The sequence below is a fragment of the Gracilinanus agilis genome, chromosome 2 (genome assembly GCF_016433145.1).
Source record: "Gracilinanus agilis isolate LMUSP501 chromosome 2, AgileGrace, whole genome shotgun sequence".
NCBI lineage: Eukaryota > Metazoa > Chordata > Mammalia > Didelphimorphia > Didelphidae > Gracilinanus > Gracilinanus agilis.
In genome coordinates this window covers 137,395,233-137,416,639 of record NC_058131.1, presented here as the reverse complement: position 1 = coordinate 137,416,639, position 21,407 = coordinate 137,395,233, and the positions used below count along the sequence as shown (strand labels likewise).

The 21,407-nt window shown below is 38.1% G+C and overlaps 1 protein-coding gene across 1 annotated transcript in view; it reads left to right on the top strand.

Moving 5' to 3' along the window:
- The first annotated feature begins 152 nt into the window (after window positions 1-152).
- KIF16B (kinesin family member 16B) overlaps window positions 153-21,407 on the top strand; it is a 222,028-nt gene continuing 200,773 nt past the window's right edge. The window contains exon 1 of the mRNA XM_044663419.1: window positions 153-247. Coding sequence (XP_044519354.1) covers window positions 201-247 — 47 coding nt within the window. The 5' untranslated portion in view covers window positions 153-200. The remainder of the gene's footprint in view (window positions 248-21,407) is intronic.

Genomic DNA, 21,407 nt, shown 5'->3' with positions numbered 1-21,407 from the left:
GGGCGGGGGCAGTAGCGAGTGGAGAAAGTAGTTTCCCCAGAGTTGCGGGTCCAGCGGCTGGTGAAGCGGGGTGGGGGGGGTGGGAGGCAGGCAGTGACGGTGACTACAGGGCGTGTGAGTGTGTGGGGGGGCAGTAGGGAAGACAGCAGGGGGCCCAGGGGTCAGAGGCCGAGCCAGTGCCGGCAGGGCAGGGATGAGCCATGGCATCAGTCAAAGTGGCCGTGAGAGTCAGGCCCATGAACCGAAGGTGAGTGAGCCTGCCCCTTGTCTTCCCCCTTCTCTCCCCCCCCCCTTCTCCCCATGCCTTCCCAGCCCTATTTACCCCCGTCTCCTATTTGGAAAGCCCAAGAAGGAGGGAGCCCCTGTCATCCCTGGTGTCCTCCTCGCCCAGGCCTCCTGCAGAGCCCCCAGGTTTGATGCCCGTCTCTCTGTCTTGTCTGCTGAATCTGGAGGGTCAGGCGGTTTTACCTGTTCCCTCTCTTCTCCGGAGGCACCACGACTGAAGCCTCTCGTTCACCTGTTCGCTGCAGAGATCCAGCCCCCTGGAAACTCTTGGGCCGGGGAATTGCTCGTCCTTTTCGCACTGTCAAGTGTAAATATCGCCCTAGAGGAAAAGTGTTCAGTCCACGCCGCATCCCTAGGCAGACCTGGAAATCCCAGCCCCAGTCCTCCTCAGGCACGCGGATTGATGTGCTCTCCACCCCCTCTCCACGCCCCCCACTTTTAGCCGGGTCTTCTGCTTAACTTTGTATAGACTTTGCTGGTGTATTTGTTTGTAGTTACTTCCTTGTGTAAGTGTTGTATCCTTTCCTCCCAACCCCCACCCGCACTAACACTTTTAAGTTTCTTTTCTTTTCTTTTTTAAAAATTGACATTCCCTGGGGCAACCGGGTAGCTCTGTGGATTGAGAGCCTGGCCTAGAGTCGGGAGGTCCTAGGTTCAAATGTGGCCTCAAACAATTCCCAGCTGTGTGACTGGGCAACTCACTTAACCCCCATTGCCTAGCCCTTACCTCTCTTCTGCCTTGGAACCAGTACACAGTATTGATTCTAAGACGGAAGGTAAGGGTTTAAAAAAAAAATAAAATTGACATCCCCGTGGCCAAGCCCTTTGTAGGAGCTTCATAAATGTTTGTTGAACCAAATGGAATGATTGGTACAATGAAAATCCTGACAGAGGCCTCCTTTTGAATTCATTTAAACATTGTTTTTAACTTAAAAGAAAACAAACAACTCTACCTTCTCCAGGATCTAAAAGAAAGATATCCCCGAGAGGGAAGGAATAATGGGAAAGGACACCCATGAACATATTAGTTTCCAGTAGTGTTCAAAGAATACGTGGCAGTTTCCCCTAGATTTTGAGCTGAAAGGGTCCTTCGAGTTTATCTGATATAATGTCTTTTTACATATGCTCAAACTGAGACCCTGATAGATATAAGTGATTTTGTCCCAGGTCACAAATACAGCAAGTGGGATTTGAACCAGCTTCTTTGGATACTATGTCCAGTATTCTTTGCATTAACAGAGAGCCAACCCCATATCTGTCCTAATACAGGATACTTTTGATTGCTTGGAATGTGAAGTTTTTAATTAGTAGCTAAGAGTCTTTGGTAAAAAGTTAAAGGGTGACTGAAGGAGAACTGTTTCCATCTTTTAAAATGAAAGGCAAATAGGCCATTAAATTGAAGGCACACCCTTGAGAAAAGCTGCTAAAAAGAGATATAGTAGTACTTTAAATGTTCAGGCATTTAAAACATGTTGAGATTCATTGACAGGAGTTACAAATTTATTAGAGTTGTGTATTGCAATATTTAATGTTTTGATTTTTTTCACTTATTGAAAAAAAATCAGCCCTTTCCCATTTAACTTTCAATATCTTATCAAGTTGGGAAGTTGTTTTGAAAAGTTGACAACTTCTAAAAGTGAAATACATCTAAAAATAAATGTTATCTGAGTTGATAATAAGCAAAGTACAAAAGCCATCCATTTGTGTTGATGCACAAATAGATTTAATGGGCACTTGACCTATTTATGTCCTGTCCACACACCAAGATGGATTCCCTTATGTAAGTCACTGACTAGTGGTTATGATAGAAAATATCAATAGGAAAGTTACCAGTTTCTTGTGTGAAAAGGTAGAGAATTAGGGCAGGTAGGTAACACATTAAAACACCAGACCTGGAGACTGGAGGGCCTGGCTTCAAATCTGGCCTCAGATGCTTCCTTGCTGTGTGACCCTGGGCAAGTTACCTAATTCCCATGGCTTAGCCCTTACCACTTTTCTGGCTTGGAATCAATACTTAGTATCAATTTTAAGACAGAAGGTAAGAGTTTTAAAAAGAAAAAGAAAAGGTAGTCAACTAATTTGACTACTTTGAATTTTTTCTTGTTAGTGACAAAATTTAGAAAGAGTGTCAATATTTTGAAATTAATACTTTCATTTATTATTTATGAAAAATTTTATTTAATTGAGCTAGAATATTTTTCCATGTTTACATGATTCATGTTGTTTCCCTACCCTCCTTTCCCCCAATCCCCCTCCCCCAAAGAGAAATTCCACTGGGTTTTACATGTCATTGATCAATACCTATTTCCATATTATTAATATTTGCATTAGGGTGATCACTTAGAGTCTACATTCCCAATCATGTCCCCATCGACCCATGTGACAAGCAGTTGTTTCTACTTCTACAGTTCTTTCTCTGAATGTGGATAGCGTTGTTTCTCATAAGTCTCTCAGAATTGTCCTGGATTATTGCATTGCTGCTAGTAAAGAAGTCCATTACATTTGATTGTACCATAGTGTATCTGTCTTTGTGTATAAGGTTCTCCTGGTTCTGCTCCTTTCACTCTGCATCAATTCCTGGAGGTTGTTCCAGTTCACATGGAATTCCTCCAGTTCATTATTCCTTTCAGTACAATAGTATTCCAACCAACAGATACCACAATTTGTTCAGCCATTCCCCAATCAAAGGGCATCCTCTCATTTTCCAATTTTTTGCCACCACAAAGAGTGTGGCTATAAATATTTTTGTACAAGTCTTTTTCCTTATTATCTCTTTGGAGTATAACCCCAGCAATGTAAATGTGGAATTTGGGTATGGCTGGATCAAAAGGCAGACAGTCTTTTAAGCCCTTTGGGCATAGTTCCAATTGCCATCCAGAATGGTTGGATTAATTCACAACTCCACCAGCAATGTATTAATGTCCCAATTTTACCACATCCCCTCCAATATTTATTATTTTCCTTTGCTGTTATTTTGGTCAATCTGCTAGGTTTGAGGTGGTACCTCAGAGTTTTTTGATTTGCATTTCTCTAATTATAAGAGGAAATCAATACTTTTTAAAGAAAAAAATAAGTATGATTTACAGCACAATAGAATACTGAACATGGAGTCAGAAAGACCTGAGTTCAAATGCTGTCTCAGGCATTTACTAGCTATAAGAATACCTTAGAAAAGTCACTTAATTTCTTCCTGCCTTACTTTCCTTATCTGTAAAATGAGGGTAAGAATAGAATACCTACCTTTCAGAGTTATTGTCAGAATCAAATGAGATAATAGTTCTAAAAGCTCTTTACAGACTTTATAGTATTGTCTAAATGCTAGTTTTTATTACTCTTTATTAAGTTGTTTCCAAAACTTAAGTTTGAAAACCATATTTGGCTTAAAAAAAACTAGCACCTGTGTATATTTCTATTTCTATTATCTATGTGTATATATTTCTATTTCTATTATGATATTGATATGTTATTTGAGAGTAAGGGGGTCTAAAGTAATTTAGATAATTAAAATGTAGTTTTGGTGGAATTACTTTTGTATAGCTTTTCTGGCTCTTTGGAAAAATTAGACATTTTGAGATTAAGGATTTTAAGAAATTGGTATTTAAATATACAATGTGCTAATATTATGATAATTGCTGTTATTATAAGACTTGGCAGCCAATAATAACTACTCAGATTTCTATGCCATTTCTTTTTTAGCTCTCTAGTCTAACTTCTTTGTTTTATTCTTAAGCTTCTTAAAGGTAGACATTGTTTTAATTTTGTCTTTGTACCTAGCTTTGTATTTAGTTGATCCTGAAAAGATTGTTTTAATGAATGAATAAAGGAAATGGAGATTTAAAGTAAGTAACTTGCTTAAGGTCACAGGAAAACTTAGTGGCATTTTTGTTAGTGCTTTTGATCTCCCTTCTCAAACTTTTAGATTTAAGCAGATTCTTCCTTCCTGCTTTCCTTTTCCTCAACTTAATTCAATTTGCTTATCCAGATATGGTCTACTTGAGCAAGGGAATCCTGGAAGTGCCAAGAATAAGTGGTGGAAAGAGCATTGGATAGGAAGTCAGGCTTCTTGTTTTAGTTTCACCACTAAATAGCACTGACTTTGGGAAGATTTCACTCATAAGTTGTGTCAAATTCATTTTGCTTCTTTTATTCTTTTAGTAACTAGTCCAAGGAATATCATAGATAATAGTTCCTATTTGGTCAAGATAATTTGTAAAGATCTTTCATTATATCATAGTGCCTAGTGCTAGAAGAGATCTTGAGGCCATTTAGTCCAATCCTATGGGAAAGATGAGGAAATCTAGAATGGTTGTTATATACTTAGATAGATTTGTAGCTAACTGTTCAGTAGCACTCAAAAAGTGTTGATAAATGACTCTAACACCAGTCTGGATAGTAAATTTAAACACTGTTCCCTAACTGATAGATAGCAAGGAGATTTTGTCCAATACAATGTTCAACATTTTTTGTGAGTGACTTGGATGAAGCCTTTGAATGCAGGTTCTCAGATTTGTGGATAACACACAGATGAGTGGGATAGTTAATACAATGAACAGATTCAAGGTTTAAAAAAATCCCCACAGACAAGATCTGAAAATGATAACATGAAAACAATTAAAGGCTTTTAAGTTAAAGAAATACAAGTACAGAATGAGGGAGACCCACATTCATGTATAAGAAAAATAAGATCATAGAATTAGAGATTTAGAAGTGTAAGGGACCTTGGAGATCATCCAGTCCCCCTCCTCCCCACCACCCTCCCTTTTCAAAATTCTTACTTTCTGTCTCGAAGACAAAAAGGCAAGGGCTAGGCAAACAGGGTTAAGTGACTTGCCCAGGGTCATAGCTAGGAAATGTGAGGCCAGATTTCAACCTGGATCCTCCCAACTCTAGGCCTGGTATTCTATCCCCTGAGCCAACCTAGCTGCCCTGTACTCACTCATTTTATTTTTTATTTTTTAAAACTCCTAGCTTCCATCTTAGAATCAGTACTAAGTAACAGAAGAGTGGTAAGGGCTAGGCAATTAGTGTTAAATGACTTTCCCAGGGTCACAAAGCTAGGAAATTTCTGAGATCAGATTTGAACCTAGGACCTCTCATCTCCAGGCCTGGGTTACCTTGAGAGATGTTAAATTTTTTGTCAGTGGGTCTCCAAGCAGAGTCTGGATAACCAATTGTCATATATGTTATAGTAGAGATCCCTTTTGGGTGTGGGATAGATTGACTGGCTATTAAATTCCCTTCCCACTTGAAATTTTGTGATTCAATAAATACTTACAGGGGGCATGATTCCTGTTTTCAGATATTCAAAGAGCTTTTAGAATAAAAGAATGAGGGGATTTAATTTTTCTATCTTCAAGTATTAGAATTGGGGTTGGTGAATGAAAGTTATAGGTCAGTAAGTCAATAAACATTTAATAAATATCTATTATGTACCAAAAACTCTGGATACAAAAAGAGAAAAGAAAAAGACAGTCCTTGCCTTCAAAGAGCTTACAGTCTAAGGGAGAAAGAGAACACAAAGGAAGCTGAAGTGGGGGATGGATGGGTGGGAGGGAAGAGAAAGTATCTTACTGATGACCATGATGGAAAGGTCAGAGAAGTCCCAAAGTAGTTCACCCCCATGAGAAATGAAGAGATGTTCTAAACTGAGTTCCCTTCTCAAAGGGTGAGGATGAGGTGGAGTAACTAACAAGGTTGATGGAATCTTGGATGAGGTTTTCCCAATAATAAACTTCCTGGGCATGGTGGAGAAATTAGAGACTGTAAGATAAATTTTTTTTTTTATTTCAGTATAAGGTAGGGCAGAAAGTTAAAAAAGATGACATCTTAGATCCCTTTTACTTTGAGGAGTGTTGCTGCTATAGATTAAGTAAAAGGAAGAGGGTGATTTATTACTGACTGTCCCCTTGCTGCTTCCCTGGTGACCTTAAAATTGGGACAGGATGTACGAGCTTAGTTTTTCTTATCTCCCATACTCATTCCTTACTCCCTAACTCAACTAACTGCCTGGTTTGTGTTTCCAAAGAGCATTTGACCTCTGAGTGCAAGTGTATTTGGATGGTACATGATAATAAAATAGGTTTTGCATCCAAATTCTAGCCTTAACTCTGGCCACATTTTCTGGCCTGGCCTAAAAGGGAAGAGGATGTCTGTTTTATGAGACTTATTTTAAAATATCACCAGCAACAACAAAAAAAATCATTTTTTTGATCCATCCTTTCTATTGATCTTTAGACTGGAGATATGAAAAATTATAAAGTACAGAAATAATTACTAACATTTATTTGGTCCCGTAAGATTTAAAAAGTTCTTCACATATATTATCTCATTTGATCTCTATAACTTTATGAAATAGGTGCTATTATTTTTCTTATTTTTCAGATGAGGAAACTAAGGTTGATGCATGTTAAGTGATTTGACCAGACTTATTCACAAAGCTCTACCAGGATTTGAATTTAAGTTTTGCTTTAGCACTTGGAATATTTGACACCTAGAAAATTGAATATACACATGTCAGATATCAAAATAATGCACAAGCAAGGTGTTGAAAGATACTGTTAAGTGTCCTGAGAATTTAGAGGAGGAAGGTATTCAAGGGTTTGGGCTTTTAAAGGTCATGGGCCTGAGCCAGGCCTTGACGGACTTTACATAAACTGAGTGTGGTATGATGGAAAGAGCAAGGTATTTGAAACTAAATAGCCTGTGTTTGAATCCTGACTTTGTCAATTATTAGTTGTATGACTTTAGGCAAGTGCTTTTTTTTTTTTTTTAACCTCCATTTGGTTTTCCTCATTTAAAATGAGATATTGTACTAGATGGTCTCTAAGGAATTTTCAACTCTTAAGTCTGTGCTGCTATGATCTCTTGAGGAACTGGTAGGATATCAAGGTATAAATGTGCTTGTGAACACAAAAAGAAACTGACTGGAAATTCTGGTTTGGGTGTCATAAGCAAGAGGAAACAGAATATGATCTCTTGGAATTTGTAAAGAGAGATCAGAACTAGGAATAAAGTCTTGACCTAGATGAAAAAAGAGAAATTAGCTAAGGAGACAGAGAAGAAGCAATGAGGTAACAGGTGAGTAAGGATAGTGCCATGTATACTCCTTGTTGTAAATTCCTTAGTTTGGTATTCAAAGCTATCTACAATCTGACTCGAATCTACTTTTCCAGGAGTCCTGCCAGACCTGACTACTTTGCCATTCCCCTGATTACTTCTGCTATTTGTTGATCTCTCTGCACCATTATCTTTTACTTGTAAATGTCCCTTTTACTTGTAAAAGTCCCCTTCATATCTCTTTCAGTTAAAATCCTTCTCTTTTAAAATCTATGTTGGATACTTCCTCCTATAAAATCTTACAAGATTCTCCCAGCCATAAGTGACTACTCCTTTGAATATCTTACACCATTTTGTTCAGATTTTGCCTGTTCACTTACCATATTTTAACTTGTGTTATATATATCCCATCTCTCTCTATTACTACTCCCCCTGCCCCCAAGAACAAAACTAGGTGATAAACATTATAAACTCCTTTGGTACAGTCTAATTTTCATCCTTGAATCACCAGTGTCTACTACAGTGCACCAGCTAGAGGTTTACTATTTGTCAAATTGTATTTAATGGACGAGGTATTATAGAAGATCCCTTCTAGCTCAAAGTTCTGTTCTCCTATTAATGAAGGGAGAGGTCAACAGTGTTACATACTGAAAAAACAGATTTATGACTGAGGTTATGAGTAACTTTGGATACAGTTTCAGAGTGATGAGGATATTATTCCTATTTTAAGGAGTTAAGATTGGTGGAGGGTGTAGGAAAGTGAAGAAAAGAAGGCAATGGATGTAGAGAACTCTGGAGACATTTGGAAAGAATATACCCTGTATTCACATAATGTTAGTTTGTTCTTGCCATTACATTCTTTTCAGTGTTAGTTATTTGACTTTCAGTTCTATTCATGGGGGTTAAGAAGTCTGTTTAACTTTAATAGTTGTGCATAGAATCCTGGAGACACTATGATGTTGGTGGTAGATAAATACTACTAGCCAGGAAATAGAGAAAAAGGTTAGAATAAAGTTAATGTAAGATGAGGAAGGAAGATGAGAGAAAAGAAGTAGGATACAGGAGAGGGGCACATGATGGAAAACTTGAGAATACTACCATCAGTCTCCTTAGGTACCATTCAGAAATGTAGATGTTTCTGCTGACATGGAACTTTGGCCATCATGTGGGCATCTTGTATTGCCTAGATGGAATTGTTTAGTCATGATGTCAATGAAAATATGATGGTGCCATTTAGTATATTTTGGAACTATTTTAATGTTTGTAATGCTTCTGTATATTTGGAGGAGAAAGCAGTTTTAAGAAAGATTGTTTAATGATCTACAATATTGGCTAATTCCTTCCTGGCATTAAACCTGTACTATTTGCTTTTAATCATGAAATCTAGTTAATAGAAGGCAAAATTAATAATTATTTAGAACATTTGAGTATTATGCTAGCTTAGTAAGCCCTGTGGGCTGAAATAAAGTAGCTTGACTTTAAAAAAAAAACCAAATACTTTAGTTTATGATTGGTTTTTCCAAATTATTTCATTAGAATTTGCTGTTTCTATATAGCTCATAACTAATTGTGTATGCAGGCAAAGAGGGTGTCTTGGAGGAAAAAATATTATTAATATTGTATGTGTATATGAGGGATAAGTAGCTATAATTCATAGAGTGGCTGAAAAAACACCATGTAGTAAAAAGAGAGTCAAAAGAACTGCATTTGAATCTCTGCTTCAACATTGATATGCTTTGTTACTATAAGTTTTCTGACTTCTCTGAGACTTATTCTTCTGGATAATTGGGAATATGATACAATAATCCTGTGAGGGACAACAACTAGTTACAAACTACATGAGGATGAGCTGTAATAAATCACAGACAAAATAATGCTCAGAGGCCTAATGGAGTTAGAGATATCTAATTAACACATCTACCTCAACAAGGTTGTTGTGAAGAAAATTCTTTAAAAACTGTTTTGGAAATGTGAATTGTTATTCATTTATGTCTACAACAAATATTAAGTGCTGAACATTCACAAGACTTAGGGGATACAAAGATAAAAAAACATTGTCCCTACCCTAAGAAGTTTTCAGTCAAATGAAGGGAATGCGCAAGATGGTAAAATATGGTAGGTGTACAAATGAAGTTCATATTAAGTACTGTGATAAATTTGGGTACCATTTGCAGTGGGAAATACAGGGAAGGCTTGAATGAGAAGGTGGCACTTTGAAGAGGCTTTAAACAAGTGAATAGGTGGGAACAGTGCAAATGCATAGTGATAGGAGAGGATAGAACTGTTTCACAAAACAACAAGCTGAATTTGGCTGAAATATACAATAATTTGAATAGTACTGGAATGAAATAGTCTGGAAAGAAAGCTAGGAGCCAGGAATGTCATGTTAAGTATTTGCATTTATTCGGTTGAAAATGGTGAGCCACTGAAGATTTTTGAGTAAGGGAATCTAGCCGGTACATTAAAAGGATGGTTTTGTTGACATTTGACTTTATGTTAAAAACTGAAGGAACAAGAAAAAAGGAGACCTGTGGGAGCATAGTTCAAGTCATAGGTTGTGAAGACTTGAACATCAGAGTAGTGGCATTGGGAATATAAAGATAGATTAAAAATAAGTTTTCCTTAATCATGTGAATGTGGATTTAGAACTGGAAGAAATTTTATAGACCACCTAGTTTAGCCCTTCATATATATATGCATATATATATATTTATATATATTAATAAACCCTTACCTTCCATCTTGGAGTCAATACTGTGTATTGGCTGCAAGGCAGAAGAGTGGTCAGGGTAGGCAGTGGGGGTCAAGTGACTTGCCCAGGGTCACACAGCTGGGAAGTATCTTGAGGTCAGATTTAAACCTAGGACCTCCCATCTCTAGGCCTGGCTCTCAATCCACTGAGCCACCCAAGCTGCCCCCAGCCCTTCTCATATTAATGGTGTTGTTGTTTGTCCTTCATTTTTGAAAGGACCAGTGACATCAGGGAGTGATGTTTTGATCTGTGCTGAAACTGACTTTAAGTGATGCCCAGTTGCACGAAGTTGTCAGTCTCCCTTTCTCATCCAGAGTCCTCCAAGTTCAGTGGCTAGACAAAAGTCAGGAAAACTGGCGGTGGTTTGGGATGATCCTGACATCTTCCTTGTCTGACTGTACTCTAAGCACTCCACAGTGTCTACTTTAGCTGCCTTCATGGCCATTGGAACAAATTGTTCTGATCTACCCCTTCCTTTGGGCATCTTCACATGCCTGGGTTAGACCTTCCTAACACAGGTTTGAGGTCTGTTGGTTACCCTTGGCCTGGTTTAGCCCCATCTGCTAAGAGGTTTACTCATGTGTGGCTGATGTGCATGCTACAGCTTCTTAGAGCCAAAGTTGAGAGCTGGGTGCCAGGTAGACACCAAAGGAGGAAAGCAGCCCTGGAAAGAGCTTGATAAGCCCTCCACAGAGGTACTAGTCTTCCCTGAACATCCCATAGACCACCATATTTATGATAAAGAAATGGAGAGCAGGAAGGCAGTTATTTGCCTAGGGCCACACAACATAGTATAAAAAGACAGCCAGGATTTGAACTTAAATTCTCACTTTAAACTGCATCATCTATCTGTTTAATCCTCCAACTATTTGCATATATTCGAATGGAACAAATAGGATTTTATACAAATAAAGATTGCTTCCACTCCAGTGTGGACTCTTATAGCAACCAGTTGGTTCACTAAAAACCAAATCAAACCAAACTAGTGTTTTTATAATGTAGGGTTTAAATGGTATGTGGAAAATTTTCCTACTTTTCATGATTTCAGTTCTTTACTGATAATGACCCATGTACAGTCAAACTTTGGGAACTGATTGTTTTTTCTTGGAAATTAAGTATTTGTAGTATCTTTTGATATTGAAATTAGATATGTAAGAATAATGAGAGCCAATAACCAATGTTAGGGATGGAGGGGAGAAAGAGAGAATCTATGTAGAGGTGAGACTCTCTTCTAGCTCTCTCCTCCTGCTGATTGAAGTCTTAAAAAAGACTTGTGTCATTCCCATTCCCCCCATTTTTTCCCTTTATAGTCTAAATCTTTTGTTTCTCTGAAAGAATTTTATTATTTTATCAAGTTCTGTAAATATTTCTTTGATAATTTGACTGCTTAGCATTAAAATTGCACTAACTTTGGTAGTTCTGCCATTTTCATTATATTGGCAGTATATATACCCAAATTTGCTATTTAAGCATTCTTTATTTCTTTGAGGAGCACTTAGTAATGAATTTTTCAAATATTTTATGTTTTGGTGATTGATGTAGAAAAAATTAATTTTGCAATTGAATGAGATTTCCCTTTCTGTTACTGCTTCTTTGATGGTATTATATGGAAATACTATTGGGTTTTGTGTATTTATTTTATGTTGCTGAAGGTAATGTGTCAATTAATGTCTTTGCTGATTCCCTAGGATTTTTTAAGTAAACCAACATTTTATCAGCAAATAGGGATAGTTCTCTCTATGTCTATGCTTCTAATTTCTTTCTTTTACTGCTCTTTCTAATATTTCTAAAACAACATCAAATGATGAGGAGAGTGAGCATCTTGCTTTAAATTCTGTTTTGATGTGGAAAGATTCTGTTCTAGTATATCCTCCTTTCCATATGTTGCCTGCTTTTAGTTTTACATACTTTTTATGGTATGGGAAAAATATTCCTCATTGCCTCTATTTGGTATAGTTACCTTTTAAAAATTCTTATGGTAAATCCACAGAGTATATTTGCTTCCTGAAATCAAGAGATTTGGATATTTTATACTCCTTTAACTTTCATTATTACAGTATCAGCATATGGCCAGCTCTCTATCTGCTGTACCCACATAATCTCTCATTTTGTCACATAAACAATTCTGAAAAAGAATAGAGAATCTTATATATTCTGAAACTTCCAAGTTAAGGTGGTTTCTAGCTAGATTTGGAGCAGGAAGACTTGTGTTCTAATTCCTGTTTTGATACTTGCTAGACCTGTGACATTGGGTTGGTGTTTGCTTGTTTTCTAAAATCATAGATTTAGAACTCAAAGCATTCTTAGAGCTATTTAATCCAACCCCTTTGTTTTATAGAAGAAGAAACTGAGGCTAGGAGAGGTTAAGTGATTTCTTAAAGTCACTTAATAAATACACCTGATTTGAACCTAGCTCTTCAGACTTGAAAGGCAAATGTTCTTTGGGTGTGATAATATGATCTCCTAGGTCTCTTTGAACGCCTATATTTCTAGATAATGTCATATCATATGATTTCAAAATGTGATACTGCTTTACAACAGTGACCAATATGGAAGTGTTTTGCATGACAATAAAAATAAAAATTTAAAAATGTGATGCTGTGGTTTAGCTGTTAGTGCAATGCCCAGAAAAACAGAAGATTTCAGGGAGCTAGATCTGTGAGTAAAATTACTAAAAGTGATTTCTGTTTTGTAGGTGGCAGTGTGGAGGGGTTGGCCAATGCCTTCCATGAATAAGGAGGACACAGTGCTATTAATAGATTAAAATAACTATCATTCCAGTTTTGTTTCTTTTCACCGAAATTTAGTGTTCTGGAGATTTTCTTCAGGGGACATTTCTGATTTTATAATAGCTGTCAGTTGGAAAAAAAAAAAGTCAGTTTTTAGAAAATATGCTCAGAGTAACTTTGATCAATTTGGTCAGCTGGAGTCTTCAAAGTGAGTGATATTTGTAGTCTGAGAAACAAGTGACAATGGTATGATGTAACATTATCATTAACAAAGTGATAAAGTAGAGTTTGGTTTCATGAGAGAAACCAGAGTTAATCTGTGATAAAGTGAGAGTAATCTGTCTCTCCCATTATTGTGTGGTGCCTTGCTATACTCAGTTGGAGTTTTAGTTGCTAGTTAAAGTTTAGCAAAAGAGTTTTAAGTGTATATAGGATTAGATACCAGAACTGTTATTAAACTTAGTTATGGGAGAGGGTTTTAATTTCTTTGTTGTTGAGATTTAGAGGTCATGTGAAAACTTGTGGCTTTAGGCAACTTGCCACTGAACAACATAAGGTGCCAACTCTTGTGAAAGATTTCTTTCCGAAGGCACAGTGTTGTCACATCTCTTTGTACTTACACTTGCTGTATTCTCATTTGCTTCAGAAGGATGTAGACAAAGAAAGGAAGGAGAACAGAGGTCCAGAATTGTTAAAGTAGCTTTTTGGGGGAGTACTCTCTGTAGTTGCACTCTGTGGGTCAATTAGCCTTAAGAGTAAAGTTACAAAGATAATGAGGGATAGTTGCTCACAAATAGAAGCAGCTTCGTAAAACACTTTAAAACAAGTTTTTTTTTTCTTTTGGTAAAACAAATATTTATTTATTTATCTTGGATGTATTTTGACCTTGGTAGGCTGATATTTATTCCTGTTAGAAGGGAAATTGTGAGAGAAGCTCTGATAGGTTCTCTAGAAGATTTTCAGTTCCCTAGCATTTCCAAACTATGTAGGACTGACCACTTGAAAAATTTAAAATTTGTTCTTAAAATTTTGCTATAATGTTTTACAGAGAAAATAGTTATCTTGCTCCTTGATTTCTTTTTTTATGTTTTTTTTTTAATTTTATTTCATTTTAATTGATCTGCTTTTCCTGGGAGCCAATTTATTTTTCTATCCTTATTCTGAATTATTCTTTCTCTCAAAACAATGTAACTGATTTAGGGATCTTTAAAGGATCTTCCTAACCCTAAATATTTCTCTCATTCACCATGATTGTAGATTTGTTACTTTGGTTTAAAGTATTATATCTGTTTTGAATTCTTAGTTTGAATGTAAATAGCTGGGGGCAGCCAGATGGCTCAGTAGATTGAGAGCCAAGCCTAGAGACTGGGGTTCTGGGTTCAAATTTGACCTCAGGTATTTCCTAGCTGTTGGACCCTGGGCAAACATCAATTGCTTAGCCCTTACTGCTCTTCTGTCTTAGGACCAATACATAGTATTAAAAAATTTCATTCTGATAGAGTAGACAACACATATAAATTAGAATGTATAAGATGGGGATGGTGGGGAAGGAACCTTAGGCAGATCACTGGCACTAGCAGCTAGAGAGACATGAAAGACCTGGAAGAGGAGATGCTTGGAGGAAGTCTTAAAAAAATGTTGAGGTGAAAAGGGAGGGCAGAGCATTTCAATTATGGGCTATTATAGATAGCTTAAAACATTTTTTTTAATTGCAGATAGATATCCCTGAGGAGGTTAGAGAATTGCTTTAAAGGCATCTGACAATATTGTGGAAAACATCATGCTAAAAAGCATGAGAGCAGAAACAGAGCTCTGCTTCCCCCCATTGGTGACTAGGAAAGCATCTTTCATCTAGAGCCCATTGATCATGCCATCATAAAACTGACATATAATACTGATGTATTCTCTGGGCAACCAAATTTCCATAAGATCTTCCACAAGCCCTCATGACTGACAATCTCAAAGGCTTTGGTCAAGTTGATGAATACTGTGTATAGACTTGTCCTGCTCCAGGCATTTCTTCTCTAGTGATTGGGCAGTAAACACCATGCTGACCATTCCTTAGCCCTTTTTGAAAGGTGTGCTGGTTCTGCATGGTGAGCACTTCAGTGCTTGTTAGCTTGTTTCCTATTTGCCTTTTCATTTATACTCCTTGAAAAAGCCATATTTTCAATGTTACCGTTTCCTCTCCTTTTGCTTTCTCTGCTGTGTGGCTTCAGATATCCTCATTCAACTAAAATTACTCTTTCTAAAGTTACCAATGATCATATAATTACCACATCTTTATTCCTTTCATCCTTCTTAACCCCTATGCAGCATTGGATAGTGAAGACTACCTCCTGGATGCTTTCTCCTTTGGAGGTTTTTCAGTGACTGCTTTTTCTTGATTTCCTACCTTTGTAATAATTCCCTCTTAGCGTGATTTCCTGGATCTTTATCCATATCATCTAGTCACTGTGGCTGTCTCCCAAGATTCTTCTTCAGAGTCTTCTTCTTGTTTCTCTTTATTATACTCTCAGTTGGGGATCTTATCAGCTCCCATGGGTTTGTATTATCTTCATGTTGATGATCCCCAGATCCATTATCTAGCCTTATTCTCTCTCATGAATGCTAATCTTCCACCACCCGCTGCCTTTTGACCATTTTGAGATGGATGAATCTGTGTGAATTAAATATCTGGGGGACCTCCAACCCAGTCCAATAATGGAAGGACTTACCATGGGAATCTCAGAGTCACGTGTCTGCCAACCTGACGGTATGACAGTTCCACAGAGGCCAAGAGGCATGACATATGAAGGCTATTGGCCAATTGAAGGATCCGGAGGAGGAGCTTAGGTTTTGCAATATCTGTTCTTTATGCCTCCTCTTTATTGACTTAGCCACCCCAGATCAAGCACTTATTTCACCTTTAGCTTGGATTATTGCAATAGCCTTCTACCTGGTGTTTTTTTCCCAAATGTCTCCCCTTTCCAGTTCATCCTCCACACAGCTGCTTGGCATCTCTTCAGAACCTGCCTTTCCTATATTCCTACATTCTTTTCCTCCAAGAAGTTCAAGATTCAGCCATACTGACCTATTTGCTCTGTCTCAAACATAGCATGCATCTCCTGTGGGTAAGCCTTTGCCCTGTTTGTAATAGCCCATATCTGAAATGTTCTCCCTCCCTTCTCACCTCTTGACTTTTTCTTTAAGACTTTGTTCAAGCATCTCCTCTTCCAGGAGGCCTTTCTTGTCCTTCCAGTTCCTAGTACCATTGGTCTGTCTAAGGTTACTTTCTCCCACCTGTCTTGTACATTCCAATTTATATAAGTTGTCTACTCCATCAGAATGAAAGCTCCTTGAAGTCAGGAGTTGGTTTTATTTTTTCTGGATATCTCTGATTCTTAGCAAAGTGCTTCATTCATAGCAAACCTTTGCTGATTGATTATGAGATAAAAAAAAACACTTGCCATGCTCTTAGTTCCTACATTGCCCACTAATAGCTTTTTAAAAATAAAAAAAAATAAATAAAATTTAAATAACCTTTACCTTCTTTCTTAGAATCAATACTATATATTGGTTCCATGGCAAAAGATGGTAAAAGCTAGGTAGTGGGCTTAAGTGATTTGCCCAGGGTCACACAGTAAGAAAGTATCGGAAGCCAGATTTGAACCAAGTTCCTCCCATCTCCAGGACTGGCTCTCAATCCACTGAGCAACCTGCCCCCAGGAATAATCTTTAACTGGACTTGAGGTACACAGTGTCTGCTGAACCACAATCATTACTCCTAAATGGGGTGAATTGGATGCAGACTATGGGAATTGAAAGGAACAGAATAAATCACTCACTTTTCTGACTGAATTCTTCTGAGGGTTACCTAGAGAGAAAGAGGAGACCTTTGCCACTGTGCTGCTTGGCATTAATTAATGTCCTTCATGCCTCTTCTCTCTCATTTCAAACTGGAATGTTCTGTGCTAGCACACTGTATGGAACAAGTGCCAGTCTCAGATAGGCGCGTCAGCGCCGCTGCCTTTCCTGAAGGGACCCGGCCAATGTAGCCCTGGCATCGATGGAAGTGCCAGGACGTTCACCTTTGAAACACACCCATAGATTCCCCTTTTCATTCCATTCGTCAGTTGTCCTGCTTGCTCTGTTGTGCTGGCAGGAGACTGGCTGGCCTTATCAGTAACATAACATTGTGAGCATGAAAGTAGGCAGGTAAATAGTCTCTCATTGCCCGGATCTCGTCTTGTTCTTGTGGCCTCTGAGTCTTTGCTCACATGACTGCAGTACACTCCCTCCGTGTCTGCCTGTTAAAAGCCTGGTGTGTTCTGTAAGGGCGGATCCAGTTCCATCTCTGACAAAGCTTTCTCAGAACAGAACTCAAGGTACTCGTTCTCTTGTAGGCTCTCTCAGCACTCTGGAATTCTCCTGTGTACTTGGTCACACTATATTTTATATTAACTGTATGAAAATAAACTTTTTATCTGTGAAGGTAACACTTGATCCCAAAAAATGATGTGAATGGAGTGAAATCTCTGTCAGGTTCTGCTTGGCTGGAAAGGCTTTGATTATTATTATGGGGAGAACCAGGGGAGTTAACTTAAATTATTTGTGGGCTCAGTGGGGTGGATAGGAGACAGGAAGGGACAATGGGTAAGACTTTACAAGCCAGGGAATCAGGTTTAACTATAAGGGGAATGACTGTTGACAGAAATGGCAGTTAAGCCTGACTAACTGTCACTCTGCTCCACCCAGCCTGGAATAACTTCAGAGTATTAAATACACACACAATGAGGACTTTAAAGTACTAGAAAACACACAGGGAAACAGTTTAATTATAATATGAGGGGACTGGAAAAGGGGTTAGGTGAAGCTATGACTAACTACCCAGGACTGGATTCAAAGGGGTAAGTTCCTTAGCCAACCTGGCTTTTGCCAGGTTTTGACAGCTTGGCTAAGGACCTGAGGAAGAGGACTTGGGTTTGGGGTCTCACAACTGTTCCAGAGATGTTTTCAGGATACCAGGAACCAACTCCTCCACAGCTGATGGTCCAAAGCAACCAGGCAGGGAGAGATGTCTGCAAACTGTCCACCAGAACACAGGCCTCTTCCCTACTCAGAGTTGACTTGCAGGATTGATGTCTTCTGCCTTTTCAACCTTCACCATTCTCCAAGATCCCAGGCCAAAAAGGGACTGCAGATTGCACTTCTGCCCTGAACCCCACACAGCTCAGCAGCCTGTCAGTTGCCCAGCACTTTCCTCCCTACCCCTTGCATTCCATTCAGAATGTCCATGACTTCCAGCAAAGACTTTCCCTAACATGCTTACACAAATCTGCTTTTAAACTTTTACAGCCTATACCTATTACATTATGAATGGAAAACTTCATCTTTTGTTTGGGGACTAGTTTTGCTTGGATCAGATACACTTATTTATTAGTAGGTTGGTCTTAGCATGATTAATTTTTTTTCTTAAATTTCCAATTGGGAGGTACTAACAATTAGAGGAAATAAGGAAAGCATTGTTTAATAAGATTTGTCATTTGAGCTGAAATCTTGAAGAAAGCCAAGTATGCTAACCAGTCATTCAACAAGCATTTATAAAGTACTTACTCATGGCAAGCATTAGTGAATAGGTATAGACAGATATGCTGTATGCTGGAGATGCAAAGAAAAAAAGCAGAAGCAGTCTCCACTCTTAAGAAGTTTTCATTCTAATGTAGAGAGTTGGCCCAATGCAATGGAGACAACATATTCATAAAACTAAGATCTGTACAGAATAGATGGAAGGTTTGGAGGAAAAAGCACTAGCATCTGGAAGGACTGAGAATGACCTTCAGAAGGTGAGATTTATGCAGAATTTGAAAGACTGAGTCATTTCAGGTATGAGGGGCAGCCCAGGCTAAGACATGGAGGCAGGACTAGCAAAAAGGCCAATATGCCTAGGTCAAGAGAGAGAGAGAGAGAGAGAGAGAGAGTGTGTTTGTGTATATAAGGGTATGGTGATGAATGGAGAGAATAGGGCAGATTTGAGAGGTGTTGTGTAGGTAGAATCAGTGAGACCTGGTGACTCATTGGATATAGAGATGTACTGGTAAATGTTTAATAATTGAGCTTTCTAGAAAAAAAATTATATATGTACTTTTTGGTTTAATCTTTATTATTAACACTTTCTTAAGTCTGAAGTGCAGACAATCAAAACCCCAATAAATCAAGTCTTGATTGGTAGCACCCATTTCTGATGTGTAACAAATCAGTTGATATGACTTCAGCACACTCCTGCATATAGTGGCTTAGGGAGAGTAAAGACTTGAGTCTGATGCTAAGATTATGAACCTGGTAGATGGAAGGAATACTGATACACATGAATGGAACAGCAAGTTAGGAAGAGGAGTGGGTTTTTAGCAAAAGAAAAATTCCATTTTGGATTTGGTGAGTTTGAGTTGCCTATGAGACAATTAGTTGAAATGTAGGTAGACATCGGTGAGATCTCTGGAGATACTAGGACTGGATATCTGTGTCTGGGAGTCATCAGTATAGAGATGAAGATGGAGGTCATGGAAGCAGGGGAGATCATTGAGAGAAAATAGAATATGACATAGGACAACTTTGAAGAGATACTCATCGTTAGTAGCAGGACATGGATCCAACAAAGAGGTGGTTAGCAGTGTCACATGCTGTAGAGAGGTTTATAAGAATGAGGATTCAGAAAAGCTCATCAGATTTGGCTTTTAAGAGATCACTGGTAACCTTGGAGATAATGGTTTTAGTTGAGTGATAAATTCAGAAGTCAGGTTACCAGGGGTTGAGGAGGGAGAAATAGAAACAGTGAGTGAAGACTTCTTTTTTCTAGACATTTGATTGTGAAATGAAGAAGAGATATAGGGTACTAACTTGGTGAATGGAACATCAAGTGAATTTTATTTTTTTGGGTGGGGAATTCCTAGAAATGTTTGTGATGAGGAGGGAAGGAGCAAGTAAATAGGAAAAGATTGAAGATAAGAGTGATGAAAATTGGGGGAAGGAGAGAGAGATAGAAGGGTTTTAGTTCAAGAGCACAACTAAAGGAGTTAGTCTTGGAAGGAAAAGGGACACCTTTTTATTAGAGCCTGGAGCAAAGGAAAAAAGAATATTTCTGCTAAGAGATTTTGATATGTAGAGTAGGGAAAAGGAGTTTTGGTGAATCACTCTTGTAAAGTATGGATGGAAATCCTTTCCTTGAAATGGAGTAGGGAGAGGATAATATAAAAAGTTTGAAGAGAGAATAGGAGGTTTGGAAGCTAATGATTAAACAGTGATAAAATACAGAAGAAAAAAGTGACAGTTGAGATTAAGGTACTTAGTTAAATAGAGAGAGAAAAACTCCTATCATTATATTAACACAGATAAAGCATTGTAACCAGTCACGGTGAATTCTATTAAAATCTTGAAATAGCTTTCTGAAACTGGGTCAAAATTAGAGTTCCATCAAATGGGGAGAAAGGGGAGGGAGAATGACCAGAATTTAAACCTTCTTCCCAAAATTGCAGTTTTCCCCTGCCTAGAAGGATAATGATGATCAATTAGGAATATAAGCTATTAGCTAGTTTTGCCAGTTTTCATTCTTCTTCAGTCTGCCCATATTCTTTTGCATGTTAGTCATGTTTGACTTCATGACCAAATTGTCTATGAGGTTTTCTTGGCAAAGATATTGGAGTGGTTTGCTATTTCTTTTTCCAGTGTATTAAGGCCGGCAGACACTTGTGTACAGACAAGATCTGTGTAGGCTGAACTGGAGATAATCTTGGAAGTAAAACACTAAGATGAAGGAGGCTTGAGAAAGGCTTCTGACAGAGGTGAGATTTTAGCTGAAACTTGAAAAGCCAACGAAGCCAGGAGGCAGATGGAGAGGAAGAGAATTCCAGGAATGGAATGTAACCATTGAAAATGCTTGGTGTTAGGAGATGGTTTGTCTTCTGTGAGGAACAGCAAGGAGGCCAGTGTTTTCCTTGGATTTGGAGAGTGCTTGGAAATAAGATTTAAGAAGACTGGAAAGATGAGAAGGGGCCAAGTTATGAAGGACTTTAAAAACCAATTGGAATTTTAAATTTGATCTTGGAGATAATAGGGAGCCCCTGGAATTTATTGAATGGGAGAAGAGGGGGCGTGATATGGCCAGACCTGTGCTCTAGAGAAATGACTGTGGCTGAATGGAGGATGGACTGTAGTGGGGAGGTATCTGTGACAAGGACAATTATAAAATTTTTATGGTTTATAAAACACTATGTTAATCATTTAAGCCTCAAGAAATCCTTATTACATGTCTTTTCCCACATTAAGTCAAGGTAGAGTTCCTTTATACAGCCATTGAGCACACACTGGTACCTAACATTACAATGCTAAGTAAGGTAATTATCATCTGGGTACTAATCAGTTGTACTTTGTAGAGCCACCTAAATTAAAAAACAAAACAAAACAACCCCCCCTAAAATATAGATCTTGGTATGATGAAGGTAAAGAGGAGGAAAATCCTATTGTGATCATAGATTTCAGAATTGAGACTCCAGAGTCCATCTAGTCCAACTCTTTCATTTTACAGATTAGGAAACTGAGGCTCAGAGAGG